The sequence below is a fragment of the Crotalus tigris genome, unplaced genomic scaffold (genome assembly GCF_016545835.1).
Source record: "Crotalus tigris isolate CLP2741 ecotype Arizona unplaced genomic scaffold, ASM1654583v1 scf7180000024469.1203045, whole genome shotgun sequence".
Classification (NCBI taxonomy): domain Eukaryota; kingdom Metazoa; phylum Chordata; class Lepidosauria; order Squamata; family Viperidae; genus Crotalus; species Crotalus tigris.
Genome location: NW_024100640.1, coordinates 282,108 through 301,170, shown reverse-complemented (window position 1 = coordinate 301,170; position 19,063 = coordinate 282,108). Strand labels below are relative to the sequence as shown.

The window sequence follows — 19,063 nt, the reverse complement described above, 5'->3', positions numbered from 1 at the left end:
AAGCTATTAAGTAGCTGAAGTATACTAATTTAAACAAGAGACAGTATGTATTAAGGGAAAAAGGAGAGGAAATATTGGCTGTAATAGTTGGAGATTTGTATTAATAATATTTGTATGTAATGGAATTATTGTAATTCAGACACCACGTTGCTTTTCAAAGATATAATTGTAACATTGGAAAATTAATAAAAAGTTTAAAAATTAAATAAATACATGTGGGCAAATCGCAGTGATGTGAAATTACAACTCTTGATTTGGAAAAATTGACTTTTGTAACAACAGTATCTTTCTACAAGTAGAAATTTCACTGGGAACTGTAATAGCAGTTGTAAAATGTTTGATCATGTTCAATTTCTAACAATGCATTATAGATAGTCCTTGGGTTATGACTATAAATGAAGCCTGGTCTCATAAGTCATGACAGCTGTAAATCAGTTGGTCATGTGATCAACCTGATTTTAAGGCCTTTTTTTGCAGCTGTTGTTAAGCTGAAGCTATGGTTGCAAAGCCACCACGGTGGTCTTAAAGCAAACGTTGGATCCTTTAACATTATCCTGGGATACGTATATATACCTTCCTTCGTTAAAGCAAACACCACGGTCGTAAAATGAAATGCTGCAGTCATTAAACGAATACCATGGTTGTTTGTTGTGGGTGCAGTTTTACTGAAAGCCAGAGGTAAATGCCAGTTTTTAGCAAAACCATCATAAAATGTGAGCCTGCACAATGGTGGTAAATGCAGCCTTATTGCTGAGTGCCCAGTTTAGTCATATGAGCAAGGAGGAGGGGAATTGTTGGAAATTTGAATCCAGGTTTTAAATAGCCCCAAGACAGATCTGTCATAACTTAGAATGATTGTTAAGCAACTGGCCATATGTTGAGGACTCCCTGTACTATGAATAAAAGGCAATAAAATACAATACAATGTTTGAAATCTGAAAACTGCTTTTTGCCACTTAGAAGGAATCTGCCGGAGAAGCAATGAATGGAAGGGTATGATTTTTAAAATATTTTTTCCAGCATTCATTTTTATGGTAAATTCTACAATTTTACACCCAGTTTGTACCCCCCCCCCAGCTTTAAAAAAGAATGAAAATGTCTTCACCTAAACATAAGCATATACGTAGGCGTTCCTCCCAAAGAGAAGATAAATACAACGATGGACAACAACACTAAAAAGTAAGGGAATTTTTTTGCACAATTATCCCTTGGACATTGACCCAGAACTGCAGAAAAATTACCAGCTCCTGACACTCCTACGCAACTGCAGTTTTGAAATACCTGCAAGATAGAAGAGAAATGAAGTAAATGCTCAGAATGGTCTACATTTCCAAATCTCTATTTGTGTGGTTGTAGGCAAGCAATGTAATTAATGGTTTCTGGGAATGTTAATCATTTCTGAAGTAACAGAATAACTGAGTTGGAAGGGACCTTGGAGATCTTCTAGTCCAACCCCTGCTCAAGCAGGAAACCCTATACCATTTCAGACAAATGGTTGTTCAATCTCTCTGAGCTTGATTATTTTCTTGCGGATGTTTCATTACCCAACTAGGTAACATAATCAGGGCTAGAAAAGAGTGGCCTATTCTATTCTATTCTATTCTATTCTATTCTATTCTATTCTATTCTATTCTATTCTATTCCTATTCTATTCTATTCTATTCTATTCTATTCATTCCATTCCATTCCATTCCTATTCTATTCTATTCTATTCTATTCTATTCTATTCTATTCTATTCTATTCTATTCTATTCTATTCTATTATTCCATTATTCCATTCTATTCTATTCTATTCTATTCTATTATTCCATTCCTATTCTATTCTTCTATTCTATTCTATTCCTATTCTATTCTATTCTATTCTATTCTATTCTATTCTATTCTATTCTATTCTATTCTATTCCATATTTTCTATTCTATTCTATTCTATTCTATTCTATTCTATTCTATTGTATTCTATTCTATTCTATTCTATTCTATTCTATTCCATATTTTCTATTCTATTCTATTCTATTCTATTCTATTCTATTCTATTCTATTCTATTCCCTGTTCCCTTCCCTTCCCTTCCCTTCCCTTCCATTCCATTCCATTCTATTCTATTCTATTCTATTCTATTCTATTCTATTCTATTCTATTCTATTCTATTCTATTCTATTCTTTCTATTCTATTCCATAGTTTCTATTCTATTCTATTCTATTCTATTCTAGTCTAGTCTAGTCTAGTCTAGTCTAGTCTAGTCTTTTGCAGCTCAGGATTAAACTGTGGAGTCCTTGATGCTCGGTGGTTTCCCTGCAGACATTTCATTACCCAACTAAGTAACATCATCAGGGTGAGTGAGTGTGGGGTTTGCTATCTTTTGCCAACCATCCTGACTTGTTTTACCCTTTACTGCCAATATAGAATCTCCTTCTGGATTTCCAAGAATTTGCTGGAAAAGTCAGAAGAGGCTATTGTGCATATATAGCTCCAACAACATGACATTCAGAATGAAGTGAGATGAGCAGCACATAAATTTAATAAATAAATAAAATAAACATCAAGGACAGCAGCACCAACAGGAACTTTGAACAAGCTTGCATGGAAGTAAAGTATCCCTCTGAAAATTTTGCCCAGATCTAATATTCTGTGATTTGCCCCTTCTCAGGAAACTAACTTATCTATTTTCAATGAATACATTTTCATTTATAATACATTTACTTATACCTTTTCGTGCTGCCCATCTCCCCAAAAAGGTAACTCTAAAAGTATACAAATAAATGAGAACTTATTTCCTTTCCATTGAAGGGATAGGTTATAACGTCGCTGCATTTACCAAATCCTTTCCACTTCCCACGGATGTTTTGCAGCCAGCTAAACATGGGCTCATGTAGGTGATACCGTTGTCTCCACAAACTGGATCCCAGTGGCTCTCTTCACAGCTGCAGTCAGAGTTGCAGAGAGATAACGGCTTCTCTTTGAAGGACACTTCTTTGATGCTAAAGGAATAATGATGGAGCCATCAGCAATCCAAAGGGGGAAAGATCCAGATAAATCAGTGGTTCTCAACCTTTTTAATGCCGCGACCCCCAACCGGTCGTAAGTCGAGGACTACTCAACCAGTCGTAAGCCGAGGACTACTCAACTGGTGCAGCACCGTTTGCAGAATGGGACTTTTGGCAGGCTCACCAGGACAGAGACAGCCTGGACAATTCCTATTGGCTTTTGAAAGCCAATAGAATTAGACTCTATTCAAGAGAGTCTATTCTATTGGCTTTCAAAAGCCAATAGAATAAAAGGGAATAGCACAGCTAAGGAAAAGGGGGAAAAATGGCGGACTGCGTTGTTTGGCGACCCCTCGTGAAATGGTCGTTCGACCCCAAATGGGGTCCTGACCCTCAGGTTGAGAACTACTGAGATAAATAAATCAATATTGTCAGCCAACAGAATGCCAGCCATGCATAAGAGGGAAGAACTACAGGTTGCAGAAGGATAACAACCTTGGAAAATAACCCAATGCAAGAAGAAGGGATCCCAAAATAGAAAGAACACTCTTGAATCTTTTGGATTGGTGATGTTTTTTTTCTCCTAATGCTGTGCTTTAACTTTTTTATGGGAAAATCATCCCAGGGAAATCCTAGTGTGTAGTGGGGTGCCCCAGGGCTCTGTTCTGGGCCCAGTGCTCTTCAACATCTTCATCAACGATTTGGACGAAGGGATAGATGGGGAAATCATCACATTTGCAGATGACACCAAGCTGGCAGGAATAGCCAACACTCCAGAAGACAGGCTTAGGATACAGGAGGATCTGGACAGACTTGAACACTGGGCGCTATCTAACAAAATGAAATTCAATGGTGAAAAAAGTAAGGTTCTACATTTAGGCAAGAAAAAACAAATGCACAAGTATAGTATAGGGGGTACCTTGCTCAATAGTAGCAACAGTGAGGGGGATCTTGGAGTCCTAGTGGACAATCACTTAATATGAGCCAGTAGTGTGCTGCAGTTGCCAAAAAAGCCAACACAGTGCTAGGCTTCATTATTAGAGATAGAATCAAGATCATGTGAAGTGTTAATACCACTTTACAATGTCTTGGTAAGGCCACACTTGGAATACTGCATCCAGTTTTCGTCACCACGATGTAAAAAAGATGTTGAGACTCTAGAAAGAGTATAGAGAAGAGCAACAAAGATGATTAGGGGACTGGAGGCTAAAACACATAAGGAACGGTTGCTGGAATTGGATAGGTCTAATCTAATGAAGAGAAGGATGAGAGGTGACATGATAGCAGTGTTCCAATATCTCAGGGGCTGCCACAAAGACGAGGGAGTCAAGCTATTCTCTAAAGCACCTGAAGGCAGGACAAGAAGCAATGGATGGAACCTAATCAAGGAGAGAAGCAACCTAGAACTAAGGAGAAATTTCCTGACAGTTAGAACAATTAATCAGTGGAACAACCTGCCTCCAGAAACGGTGCATACTCCAACACTGGAAGTTATTAAGAAGAGACTGGACAGCCATTTGTCTGAAATGGTATAGGGTTTCCTTCCTGAGCAGGGGGCTGGACTAGATGACCTCCAAGGTCCCTTCCAATGTTGTTGTTGTTATTATTATTATTATTATTATTATTATTATGAGGTTTATAATTTCTACCTTATTCTCAGGGTGATTGAGGGTTTGTTTCCAATTTCTCTGTGGTTTCCCCCCCATTCCCTCAACTTACAGATAGTCCTCGAGTTATCACCGCGCAGCCAAAGCTGCCCGTTATAATCATAAGTGATAAGAGCTGTAAAATGGGTAAGTCGCATGGCCAGTCAGATTTTAGTATCTTTTTTGTGGTGGTAGTTAAGTGAGCACTACAGTCATTTGTTATGGACTCCGTTTTTCTCCAAAACCAGAAATGCTGAAGTACAGTCACGTGACCACAGGGGACAACTGGTCTTAAGGCCCCTTTTTGATTTGGTCGTAACTTTGAATCATTGCTAAATGTCCGGTTATAAGTCAAGACTACTGGCAGTTTATTGTTAGAGATGTGGGCGAGCATTTGCTCAAAAGGTTGCTATTTTCTGATTCTGATCTGTCATCACTCTAAAACAGTGTTTCTCAACCTTGACAATTTTAAGGCATGTGGACTTCAACTCCCAGAATTCCACAGCCAGCATTGCTAGCTGTGGAATTCTGGGAGTTGAAGTCCACATGCCTTAAAATTGTCAAGGTTGAGAAACACTGCCATAGGCTTTTGGGCACTGGGGTGAGGAAGGCACAATGAAAGGCAGGCCATTTACACAATACTATAAAAAAGAAGTTGAGATACTACAAAAAAGATGTTGAGACTTTGGGGGAAAAAATCAGAGAAGAGCAACTAAGATGATCAAAGGCCTGGAGACTAAAACGTATGAAGAACAGCTACAGGACTTGGGTTTGGCCAGTCTAAAGAAAAGAAGAACTAGGGGTGACATGATAGCAGTGTTCCAATATTGGAGGGGCTGCCACAAAGAAAAAGGGATCAATTTATTTTCCAAAGTGTCAGAGGGCAGGACAAGAAATGATGGTTGGAAACAGATCAAAGAGAGAAACAACCTGGAATTAAGGAGAAACTTCCTAACAGTGAGGACAATTAACCAGTGGAACAGCTTGCCTCCAGAAATCGTGGGCACTCCATCACTGGAGGTTTTCAAGAAGATACTGTAACTAGACAATCACTTGTAAGAAATGGTATAGATTCTCCTGCTTGAGCAAGGGGCTGGACTAGAAGACCTCCATGGTCCCTTCCAACTCTATTCTATTTTATTGATCTTTTTGTAAAGAAATAATTACAAGAACTTTCCATTCCCGCAATGAGAATTACAAGGATCTTCTCATCTCCTTTGAAAGAAATGCCCCAAGGCTACTTTTGATGGAAATCAAAGTAAGTGAGAAGGAGGGGAAAAAATGTAGAATTTTTCTCCCTGTTACCCTTCTGAGCGAGAGCAATGTATTCAGAATACGCTACTTGCATTATAAAACATGCATTATAAAACATTCATTAGCTGCAACTTCCTCCCATCACCCCCAACGATGAACAAGACGACAAACCCAGAGTAGTTGACGGTCAAACCAGCCACTTTAGGCACTTGGCAACTGGCGGCGAAGTAAAACAGGTTTAACAGGAAGGCTGTCACAAAGGTGATGCAGGCAAACTTCGCCATGGCTGCAATGTGCAGTTTGAACTTCTTGATGATAAAACCTCCCAGGAATATCCCCACAATGGCAATAGGTAAGACAATCACACCTGCAAAGGAAAGGGAGCAGTGGCATCATCTCACCCGTCACTGAACACAAAACACATTTCCTTCTTCAGAATAATAGTTACCATAATTCAGTGGTCCTTAACCTGGGCAATATTGCCCCCCAGGGGGCAATTTCATTTTTTCAGGGGGGCGATGGAACGAAAAGGGGGCGATATGGGGACGATGGAGAGAGACATTTTGGGGACACTTTTGAGACTTTTTTGTACAGTGAAATCGCTGTATATCTGTCGTACAAAAACATCAGATTGCTCGCTATTAGTGGATTGAATTGTATTTTCAAATGTTCCTCCAGCTAGCTTCAGCACAGAATGCTGTACATATGTGAATACGCATCGCTTATCTTCATGCGCATTGCGCAGCAGCCTCTACCCATACAGTGGCACGCCATTGGCCAGAATATGGGAGATATGGGAAAAAGACTGGAAATAAATTATTTGCATCAATATGTCCTGATGACAATTTTAAAGAAAACAAAAAAAGTGTTTGCATAAATTGAAGAATTATTTCCTATGTTGTGATTGAGAGGTTATGTTGGGGGAGGGGGGCGATGACAACTTCCTCATTGGCTCAAGGGGGCGATTCATTCAAAAAGGTTAAGAACCACTGCCATAACCCACTGCTAGGAGTACCGGTAGCCCTGAACTTACAACCATTTGTTTAGTGAGCATTCAAAGTTACTACGGCACTGAAAGAGTGAACTTACGAACGTTTTTCACACCTGCGACCACTGCAGCATCGCCATAGGACAGTGATGGCGAACCTTTTAGGGACCGAGTGCCCAAACTGCAACCCAAAACCCACTTATGTATCATCGGGTGCCGGGTGGGTATGGCCCATTGGGTGGGCGTGGCTTCAGTAGTAACGGCAGACTGGGTGGGACTAAAAAGTTCAATCAATTAATTCCAACTTTGCGAGATCTTGATTGAAATTGATTGATTGAACCTTTTTTTTTTTTTTTGCACACGGCGGCAGAGGCCTAAAGCGAAAAGGTTTTATAAAACCCAGCTGAAGGCCTAGGACTGGGGCGATGGCACACGTGCCCACAGAAAGGGCTCTGAGTGCCACCAGTGGCACATGCGTGCCATAGGTTCGCCACCACGGCCATAGGAGCATGATCAAAATTTGCTGGGCAACAGGCATGCATTTATGACCGTTGCCGTGTCCCAGGGGGTGTCATGTGATCCTTTTTTGTGACCTTCTGACAAGCAAAGTCAATGGGGAAGCCAGAGTCACTTAACAACCGTGTTACTAACTTAACAACTATGGGATTCACTTAACAACTATGGCAAGGAGGGTCGTATAATGGGTCAAAACCCACTTAGCAACTGTCTTGCTTAGCAAGGGAAATTTTGGGCTCAGTTGTGGTTGTAAATCGAGAACTACCTGTAGTAATAATATGCCTCATTTTCTCATTACAGAGAAAAGGATGTCGACAGAAGCCACCCAACCCATATACCAGTGGTGGCGAATCTATGGTACGCATGCTAGAGGCGGCACCCAGAGCCCTCTCTGTGGGCACATGCACTGTTGCCCAGGCTCCGCCTTCCCCCGCAGCCCCTTCCTCACCAGTAGCCCCCCCGGAGGAGAGTTGTCCCTGGGCACAGCCCGCGCAGAGCAACGCAGCCAAGCACATGGCAGCTGGGCAGCAGGGACAAGACTCCGCCCTCACGCCCCGTCGCACACAGATGATGCTGTGGGGCACGGCTCAAGGGTGTGGCTGCCATGGCACTGCAGGCCACTTGGACGATCTGCTGCAGCAGGCTGTGGAGGCGGTGGATGGCCCTGTGGGTGGGCAGGATGGGGACGGAGCGGGGGCAGAGCGGGAGTGGGGCAGAGGGCAGGACAGGGGCAGGGTGGGTTTTGGGCACTTGGTCTCTAAAAGATTCACCATCATTGCCATATACCATGTGTGCCTGCTTAATCTCATGGAATGTCTATTAGTTTGGTGTAATGGCTAAGGCACCAAATTAAAAATTAAGAGACAACACTGACTATGAAAGCTTTCTGACAGACTCTTACATTTGGCCCGAAAAAGCAATGAAAATACGCACAAGAAAAGTTTAACCAGAGACCACAATGCTGTAACAATGGAGCACTCCAGAAAAGGGTTGATTTCTGTCTTTTGTTACCTTAGATGAACTCTGTTTTTAGCAGCAGTGTGTTTTAAACTTGTGGGGTTGGGATTAGAAATGTTAATGTTCTTTCACTTTAAGGTACAATTATAAACCTTTAAGCAAATGAAAATAATTTGGATATAATAATTTCCTTCTTCTTTGGTCCTGCTAGGTAGCACTTACTGCAGGAGGAAAATTCAGTAAAATTCGTAAGTGTTGACATCTGTACAAAATGGTGGTTCTGTTAACTAGTTTTGCCATTAAATTCAGATGAAGCAATACTGTGATAAAAATAAAATAAAATAAAAAATAAAAATTAAGAGACTATGAGTTCTAGTCCTAACTTAGCCATGAAAGCCAGCAGGGTGACTTTGGGCCAAACACCAAGAGACGGTGAGTTCTAGTTTCCACCAGCATGAAAACTGGCTGGGTGACTTTGGGCCAATTACCAGGAGACTGTGAATTCTAGTCCTGCCTTACCCATGAAAGCCAGCTGGGATCTTTAGGTCCATCACTACCTCACAGCATTGTTGTTGTTGTTATGGAGAAAATAGGAGGAGGGAGGTGTATGGATAACAAAAAGAAAAGCTTCACCTACCAATAAGAAAGATGGCTCTTGAAACAGCGATGTTGAACTGCTGCTCCATAAACTTGGATTCAAAGGTTACCATGCCAACCAGAGAATTGTATTGGAAGATTGTAAGGAGCAAATAGATCAGGAAGATGGGGTTTCCAAACAGCTTTTTCAAAGTAGGAAAGAAATCTGGAATAGCAAAAGGAAATAAAATAAAAGTCTAACCAAATTTACTATCGGGTCTATTTCGCCCTGAGACTATTTTTTATTTTTGTTCAAAATTGTAATTAAAAAAAATACAATTTTACAAGGAGGAAAAATCATGGATTTTATAATCAAGTCATTTAATAAGTTGTTAATTAACATGATTGGAATAAAATCATCACAAGGGTTAAGATTTATTGACATGACCTAATCCAAAAGGACTTTATTGTTAGTTGAGAAGTCGTGTCCGACCCATCGCGACCCCACGGACAACGTTCCTCCAGGCCTTCCTGTCCTCTACCATCTTCTGGAGTCCATTGAAGCTCATGCCTACTGCTTCAGTGACTCCATCCAGCTACCTCATTCTCTGACGTCCCATTCTTCTATGGCCCTCAATCTTTCCCAGCATTAGGCTCTTCTCCAGTGAGTCCTTCCTTCTCATTAGGTGGCCAAAGTATTTGTGTTTCAACTTCAGGATTTGGCCTTCTAAGGAGCAGTCAGGGTTGATCTCCTCTAGGACTGACCGGTTTGATCGCCTTGCAGTCTAAGGGACTAATGGGATATTATAGCCCCAGCAAGACCAGCACCAGAGTCAAGGTGATACTTTGAGAGTTGTTCTCAAACTACTAATCAGAAAGAGATCCCTTCCAAAACATACAGCTTTCAAAACCTGAAACCTATAAGTATGAGATCTACTTGTATGCTTCTTTTTCTAAACATCTATAGAAATCTCTTGTAAACCTCTTTAGCTAACTAGGAATTTTTGGATCAACAAGTTTTACAGCACCAATTGAGTTTCCTTCAATCTTTAGAGAAAGAAGCTTTAATACAAGTTTAAGGACTTAAAAACTTCTTTTGCAGCAAAAGCATGATTAGGAACTTTGATTTTGGTATTGTTTCGAATTCTCTTTTTTTAAAAAAAGATAGGATGAGACATTTTAGGCCAGACACTAGAAGAACCAGAAGAATGAAAAATTACAATTAAAGGAGAAGGACAGTTAAATTTCACTTACTAATACAGAATGCAGCAAAGTGTTTTAATATTGGATATATTGAAGGTTATTTGTGAAGAGTGGAACATAAATTAATTTTAAGAAAGCCTGTCACTATAGATCAGGGGTAGGCAACCTTGGCTCTTTTATGATTCGTGGACTTCACCTCCCAGAATTCCTGAGCCAACTATGCTGAGGAGAAAGGGAGAGGTTTCCAGGCTGAGCCATACTGGCTCAGGAATTCTGGATTTGTAGTCCACGAGTCATAAAAGAGCCAAGGTTGCCTACCCCTGCTATAGATACAGCGTTTAAAAGAAGAGGAACACATTATACAGAACAAGACAGACTGATCCAAAAGTGTATTTAAAAATGACAGGCTACAAGAATGATATGGAAATAGATGCAAGACTGGATATACAATGGAAACCATCTGGTGTCTTAATAAGAAAAAAAGGATATACAAAAAACAAACCATAGGAGTGACCTGGATAACTTTTAGGCATTGGATTTAATTTGGAAATATTGTATTTACAAAAAAAAACCTTGTTAAAGCTTTGAAGAATTTTGTGAGAAGGGACAAATACATTTAAAAAAAAAACCAAGAGGATTATTTGAAGGGGATTAAAGACAATATTGTTAAAAGTAAAAGGGAGGAATATAAAGTTGGTTTATTTGATTAAGGTTAAAATAGCTAAGCTGTTATTTCTGCTAATTCTTAATGGATTTTGCTGATTAGAACTGAATGACCGGAGTTTAAGATTTTGTTTATAGATAAGAGCTGGATATGGGAAGAAGATACCATTTGTTGTATTTTAAAAGAAGATGATAAGTTACTAAAATGGTTTATACTTGTGATGAAGATGGAAGTCATTATATAAAGAAATATATAATTTCTTTTTTTCTTGATTACCGCATGTTCTTATATTTTTTTCTACTTTTCTATTTTTTCTTTCCTGCACTTTCTTTTTTTCTCTTTCCATTTGTTTGTATTAGTTTTTCTCTTTTAATTGTAATATTTAATAAAACTATGTTTAAAAACTGAACATGTTTCCACTCTAAGAAGTGACTCTGGAAATTGAGTAAAATATTGCAGAACACAGGTTTGGCTCAGGACGAGTTGCAAAGCTCAGAATTAGCTACTTGTGAAGAGATCATTCAATCACCTTTTGCCACTTCCGAAACCTTCATCTTTGGGCAGCCAGGAGCTTCCATTTTGTTCTGGCTGACTTGAGTGATTACATAAACTTCAGTTGACTTCTTAACAACTTGTTCTCCTTCTTGTGGCAAAGAGTAAGGCAGGAACCAGAAAGGGAGAGATGACATAAAACTGGTGGCACCACAAATCAGCGTCCCAAGCCACCAAGCACCGACCCAACGTGTGTCTTTGGAACTGATGGTCAATGTATCTAGGAGAAAAGAAAAAAAAAACTTGCATATGGAAGTTCTTATTACATTTTCTATTAAGTATATCCCTTGGGTTCACCAGGACTTAACATAAGTGGCGGTCACATGGCACGTTGAATCTTAAACTTGGTTTAACAACAAACAATTCAGTTCCATTTGAACAGCACCCTATCAGCTCCTCTAAATTTGAGGGTGATCCGTTATCATAAGCAAAGATTATGTAGTTTTAATTTTGGCTTATTTTTTTGCCCCTCAGCATGTGCATAACTTGGCCTCTTGCTTAGGTTATCATTCCATTGATTAGGCAAGCCCAGAAAGTGAATTCTTCCAGTAACCAGGTTAAGTAAGTTGTGGATGGTTGTTTTTTTCTTCCATTCAATTGTGTCTGATTCTTGCCGATGGCCTTGTGGTTTTCTTGGTAAGGTTTTTCAGAAGTGGTTTGCCATTGCCTCCTTCTTAGGGCTGAGACAGAGTGACTGGCTTGAGGTCATCCAACTGGCTTTGTAGGTGAGGCTAGAAGTCACCATCTCCCTATTTCTAGTCTGATGCCTTAACCACTACACCACGCTTACTTTCTGTGGACTAGTCACTTGTAAAAGAAACAACTATATGATGGCTTCATTCAATAGCCTCATTCACACTCAGTGCTAAGGCAATAGCCAAGTTCCCCCAACATATTAAATTGCAAGGAAGCAAGCAAGCTTATTTTAGCCTAGTCTAGCTTGTTGTTATCAAGTCATTGGGAAGGATCTCAAAGATCTACAACAGGGGTCTTCAAACTTGGCAACTTGAAGATTATGACTTCAACTCCCAGAATTCCTCAGCTAGCCATACTGGCTGAGGAATTCTGGGAGTTGAAGTCCACAAGTCTTCAAGTTGCCAAGTTTGGAAACCCCTGCTCTACAATGTGGTCCAAATATTCATTAGTAGTTCTTTTCTTATAGCATTCTCTCCTTGCTATACTTATTTAGTCACAAAATAGAAAACTTAAAAACTCAGTTTAATAGACATGTGGGAAAATGGGAAGAGGATGTCAGCTATTCCCAAATGTCTGTTAAATCCCAAAGCATGCTGTTTGCATTAATTGATATCATTTGTGTAATGAAATAAAATTGGCACAAAGGACTAATTTGCACCATCTCATAAAATTAATGTAAAATCAATGCACACTTCATAGCCTTTTCCAGACTATGTCAGAAACAATGGATCTGCATTCCTTTGGAATAAGGTCTGGACCAGTGGTTCTCAACCTGTGGGTCGGGACCCCATTTGGGGTAGAACGACCATTTCACAGGGGTCGCCAAACAAGGCTGTCCGCCATTTTTTTCCCCTTTTCTTTGGCCACGCCCCTGGCACCCGGTGATGTATAAGTGGTTGGGGGGTCACCACAACATGGGGAACTGTATTATGGGGTCGCGGCATTAGAAAAGTTGAGAACCACTGGTCTGGACAATAATGTTGTCCAATACATCTGAAGTTTGCTAAATGAAACTTCATTAAATCAACGTTTTGAGGTCTGACTAGCAAAAGTCTACCAAACACAAAGACAAACCTGGCTGAGAAGAAACATTGATTATGGTACTTGTTTCTTACCTGGGTTTACTGCTCCAATGTCAACCCACAAACCAGCACAAAATGCTCCAAGCAGAAAGCCAAGACATGGTCCAAACATCGCTGTAGACCGCACAATTCCTATGAAAAATAAATTAACTTAAGTATAGGAACACCTGCAGAACAAGACTTCAAAACAGGTGAGGAATGAGGTCTACAGCAGGTGGCAGCATCAAACCAACTTTCACTGTGCACAAAGCTAAGGTGAGGTAAAATTTGGTTAGTACTTGAAGACTACCAGAAAATCCCAGAACTGCAGGCTAGACTGGGAAGATCTATCATCTTTCCCTCGCTCTTTCCTTCCTTCTCACCCTCCAAAACTTGGCAAAATGTCTTCTCTCATTTTCGGTGCCAGCAAGAAAAATGGGGTTAGTGTCTCAGAACAAATTTACTGACCATCCGTTGAATTTCTATGGATGGTTTTTAATGCAGACTTACTGAAGAATCCTTGTGATGAAATAGTTTGAACCTACTAAAGGCAAGAATTGAGCTCCCCCACCTTATTCCCCCCCCCCAGGTAACTTCCAACTAGGCTGGAATTGTGTCTCCCAGAATTCCCAGTCAATGCAGTCATTGGACAGAGTTGAATTCTGGGAGTTGAAGTCTGAGGACTGTGATAGCTACAACTTTGGCCCCACCTCAGCTGCAATACTCAAATCAGGAGAGAAAGAGTGGCCATCTTTATCTTACCTATATAAAAGGCAGAGTTCTCTTCCGTGGCAAAATCATCAATGTAAGACATTCCCAAAGGCATGATGGGTGCTTCCCCAATTCCACGTAGAAGGTTCCCAGCAAACACAAAGACCCACAAATAGGAACTAATCATTTCTTCACATTCTGAAAGCAAAAGAAGCCCCAAGAAGTTGTGAGGTCCACAACTTGATCACAATACTACCTGAGCATTACAATTTTCATTCCAAAGTAAATCCTTGACTTATGAAGACAATTGGGACCACAATTTCCATTGCTAAGCAAGGCAGTTGTTAAGTGAGCGGCATCCGATTTTACAACCTTTTTTTTAACCACAGTTGTTCAGTGAACCACTGCAGTTGCTAAGTGAATCACATGGTCGTTAAGTGAATCCAAACTCCCCCGTTGACTTTGCATGTTGGAAACCAGCCAGTTGGAAGGGTTGCAAACGGTAATCCCCATGATCCTGGGACATTGCAACCATTGTAAATACACACAGGTTGCCAAGTGCATAAACTTTGACCGTATGACTGTGAGGATGCCACGATGGTCATAAGTGTGAGAATTGGTGGTGAACCACTTTTTTTCAGTACTGTGGTAACTTTAACGACCATTAAATGAATGGTTGTAAGTCAAGGATTACCTGTAGCAAGGGTTTGGCTTCACCTATTCCAAACCTTGCAAGCCAACGACATGATAGCAGTGTTCCAATATCTCAGGGGCTGCCCCAAAGAAGAGGGAGTCAAGCTATTCTACAAAGTGCGGGAAGGCAGGACAAGAAGCAACAATGGAAACTAAGCAAGGAGAGAAGCAACCTAGAACTAAGGAGAAACTTCCTGACAGTTAGAACAATTAACCACTGGAACAACCTGCCTCTAGAAGTGGTGAATGCTCCAACACTGGAAGTTTTTAAGAAGAGACTGAACAACCATTTGTCTGAAATGGTATAGGGTTTCCTGCCTGAGCAGGGGGTTGGACTAGATGACCTCCAAGGTCACTTCCAACCATTCTATTCTATTCTATTCTATTCTATTCTATTCTATTCTATTCTATTCTATTCTTCTAGCAAATGTAATAACCATTGCAAAAGCAAGGTCTTAGACCTGAGATAATTTTGATGGATGGCAGGAGAGACACTTCCTCACGAGTCCTCAGTAAGTACCATCTCCTCTCTTCCCCCTCCAATAATGGGCACAAGTAACTCTGGGGGAGAATAATAGAATAACAACATTGGAAGGGACCTTGGAGGTCTTCTAGTCCAACCCCCTGCTCAGGCAGGAAACCCTATGTACCATTTCAAACAAATGGTTGTCCAATCTCTTCTTAAAAACCTGCAGTGTTGGAGCACCCACAACTAATCTAGAGGCAAGTTGTTCCACTGATTAATTGTTCTAACTGTCAGGAAGTTTCTCCTTAGTTCTAGGTTGCTTCTCTCCTTGATTAGTTTCCATCCGTTGCTTCTTGTTCTGCCTTCCGGTGCTTTGGAGAACAGGTTGATCACCTGAGATATTAGAACACTGCTATCATGTCATCCCTCGTCCTTCTTTTCATTAAACTAGACCAGGGGTTCTCAACCTTGGCAACTTTAAGACTTGTGGACTTCAACTCCCAGAATTCCTCAGCCAGCAAAGCTCTGGGAGTTGAAGTCCACAAGTCTTAAAGTTGCCAAGGTTGAGAACCCCTGAACTAGACATACCCAATTCCTGCAACTGTTCTTCATATATTTTAGCTTCATCTATTTTAGAAGAGTGGCACTAATTTCTCTCAAGAGACAAATAATTAATCTCACCTGCTTGCTTCATTTCAAGAAACCTACCAAGTCCAATATAGTTTCTGAGGCTTTTCCAGGTTATATCCTTAAATCTAGGAGTGTTTGTTTCATATCTTGAGTTTTTAATGAATCCACTCTAAACAAGGAAGTTTACTTAGAATGTATGGGCAAAAAAATCCAATCAAACTGGAAAATCGTGGTATGGATTGCTAGGCAAACAAGGACAATTCATAAATCATTTTGAAGAGTAGATTTATGGTATAATGAATCTAAAGAATGATATCATTTTTCCAGTCTTGATTGTGGATGCTTAACGGGTGCTCATCCCTTTCAGAGGTGGGGAACTATGATCCCTTTATGACTTGTGGACTTCAACTCCCAGAATTCCTGAGCCAGCCATGCTGAGGGGAAAGGGAGAGGTTTCCATGCTGAGCCATGCTGACTCTGGAATTCTGGGAGTTGAAGTCCACGAGTCATAAAAGGCCTATAGTTCCCCACCCCTGATAAATGAAGCAAGGTTCCCTCCCCCCCCCCCACACACACAAAGGCCCAAGGTCACTGGAAACTTTTTACTTACCAACTGCAGTTGTGTTGTGGGAACTTTCGGCAACAGTGTAGTGATGGGGAGTGGCTGAGGCACAAGCTGAAACACTTGTAGACGAATTGGCCAAGGAAACAGCGATACTTTTGTAATTGTAACTGCAGAACAAAAGCCAGGTTATGGGACTGGAAAGTTAAGCCTTTCTTGCATCATTATTTGAGAAAGATAATCTCTCCATGGGTCTAATAATTGATGGTGTTGTGGATACGTGGTTTGGGTTGAATACGCATGCCAAACCCAGGAAAATCAAACATAATTACTGTGCTCATGTAACATGTCCAAACAGATTTCTAATATAAAAAGTATTTTCTTTTGAGGTTCCCCTAGGTCCTACGCTACATACTATGTGGAGCTTCCTCCTACGTTATTTTCTCAGGATCCTTGTAAGGAGCAACAATATCAAATGAATTAAATCCTGTGGTTTGGGTGTGTATGCTCCTGATCCAAGATTCTAGCCACTCGGCACACTGTCTACATCATTGTTACATACATAGGTAGTCCTTGACTTACAACAGTTCATTTAGTGACCGTTCAAAGCTACAACAGCACTGAAAAATGTGACTTATGACCATTTTGTACAGTTACGACCTTTGCAGCATCCCCATGGTCATGTGATCAGAATACAGGTGCTTGGCAACTGGCTTACACTTGTGACCTTTGATGTGTCTCAGGTTTGTGTGATCATCTTTTGCAACCATCTGACAAGTAAAATCAGTGGAGAAGCCAGATTCACTTAACAATCAGGTTACTAACTTATCATCTGCAGTGATTCACTTCACAAAGGTCTCACTTAACGACAGAAATTTGGGGCTCAATTGTGGTCATAAATTGAGGACTACCTGTATTTACACAACGGTTAAATATACCTTAAAAATCTAATGGTTGCAAGGTTACTTTCAAACCCAGTTCATCAGCTCAGTTCATGTTCAGCAGCATCCATGGAAATGGGGGAGGGAGTTAAAATTGTCAAAATGGCAGACTGGGCATCATGATGGAAGCCCCCAACCCTTTTGCATATACAGTGATATTGTACATATCTTCAAAAGAAGTTGGGCTTGCATACAACACACCTTCCATGGGCACCAGACTTTATGATCCAGCGGATTACATAAAATCAAAAAATTATATAATTCAGAGACTAGGTCAAGTGTTTTTTCCAGTCTTCATATAATTTTACTCAATAATATCCATCCATCCAGTCATCTATCTAAAGGCAGCCACAATGTGGGACCCTAATCTCAAGTTTGGGTTGAGATCCCCTCAAACCAGTTTTTGCTTTCTCCACACGGGCTCCTGGGAGCCTTTCGTATTAGACAGAAATAAATAAAGATATGAAAGAAGAGTGAATGAGTTAAGCAAAGGGGCAGAACAACAACATCATGCCTAGGGGGAGTTGATGAGATCATCATAAAGGGAGAGGTGAGAAGTTTAGAGAATCATAGGTACTCTGTTTTGGACATTTCTTGGGTAGTGTTGTGTGTTTTCTCAGCTTCGTATAGGTTTCTCAGATTCCACGCACCAATTCGTAGTTTTGGGTTTATCATGCTTCTAGCAGACCGGGAGATTCTTAGCACCATTGCCCCATTTAAGGGGCACCCTACTCGGGGCCATTGTTAGGTTTTGCCGCCATTAACATGATTTTCCTGGGAAATATATAGTGTAGTAGTCTTCCCTTTGCTTTCTACACCGTTGTGCACATGCTGTTCAAGTGGCTGCCACCACACTGTGTGCTGTTCTTCTGAAGCTGTTCCAACCAGTATGTACTCCGCCTTCAGTCGATACTGGGCAGCCAGCTGGCAAAATCTAAGGGGCTGGTTTGGACAAAACTTAGCAGCACTTTTTCATGCGGCTGCTGATAAAAACAGGATCGCCAACATGATCACCAATGTCTGATTACGGACATGGCAGAAGAAGGAGAAGGAGGAGGAGGAGGAGGAGGAGGAGGAGGCACTCCATGAAGTAGTGTGTGTCTATAAGGAAAGAGATGATGGTTTCCAAGGGTAGAAAGACATAGAGACATACTGTATAGTGAATGTTGTCAGTTAATGAACTGAAAAGGATTTCTCTTAATCCTTCATTTCTTGTGCTTATGATTTCTTAGTCCTTGCCGACGCTGTGCAGAACACAGCTTACCTGAAAGTAGTGAATAAGTATTTATTTATATCCTGCCTGTTATGTCCCGAGCCTTTGCAAACGGCTCGGGCGTTTGCAGGCAGTTCCGGGCAGGTGCAAAGCTGCCCGGGACCAGACAGGCTGTCGCCAGCGCCGTGCGCATGCGCGGGTGCTGGCGCGGGAAAAGTAACCCATTTACCCGGGAGTTGCCTATATAAGAGGCTGCGAGGCGTTTGGGCGAAGCTGAAGCCATCTTCATGTAAGCTGAACGCTGAATAAATGAAACTGAGAACTCCAGCTGCTTCTCGTGTCTGTTTTCCCGCCACGGACTCAACATTGGCGACGAGGATGGGATGCCTTGCACTACCTGGAAAGGAAGAAGTGTAAGCTTACCCAAGGAGTCCTGAGCGGCGAAAGAGGAACGGCGTCGACTCGGCAGCTGCCGCCAATCCGGTGCGCATTCGGGGGTAGGCTGGCTGATAGACCCGTCTCCTGAAGATCCGAAGATGGCGAAAATCGGAAGGCTTTCGGAATTCGACGTCTCACATCCAGAGCGGTGGGAGTCCTACGTATCCAGAATGGAGAACTACTTCAAGGCAAACCAAGTGAGGGAAGATAGCTTGAAGGCGGCCACCCTGCTTTGCGTTTGCGGCCAAGACGCCTTCGAAATCGCAGAAAACCTTGCAGCACCTGTCCCAGTAGAGTCTGTAAGCTACGCAGA

At 41.2% G+C, this 19,063-nt stretch overlaps 1 protein-coding gene across 7 annotated transcripts in view; it reads right to left on the bottom strand.

Annotated features, from left to right (window-relative positions):
- The window catches only part of LOC120303403 (solute carrier organic anion transporter family member 1C1-like), a 38,345-nt gene that overhangs the window by 5,963 nt on the left and 13,319 nt on the right, over positions 1 to 19,063 (bottom strand). For all 7 annotated transcript variants that reach the window (XM_039332899.1, XM_039332896.1, XM_039332895.1 and 4 more), the window contains 8 exons: positions 16,207 to 16,328; positions 13,859 to 14,005; positions 13,151 to 13,249; positions 11,317 to 11,559; positions 8,982 to 9,146; positions 6,055 to 6,250; positions 2,815 to 2,977; positions 1,106 to 1,281 (listed from right to left, as the gene is read on the bottom strand). In XM_039332899.1, coding sequence (XP_039188833.1) covers positions 1,106 to 1,281; positions 2,815 to 2,977; positions 6,055 to 6,250; positions 8,982 to 9,146; positions 11,317 to 11,559; positions 13,151 to 13,249; positions 13,859 to 14,005; positions 16,207 to 16,328 — 1,311 coding nt within the window. The remainder of the gene's footprint in view (positions 1 to 1,105; positions 1,282 to 2,814; positions 2,978 to 6,054; positions 6,251 to 8,981; positions 9,147 to 11,316; positions 11,560 to 13,150; positions 13,250 to 13,858; positions 14,006 to 16,206; positions 16,329 to 19,063) is intronic.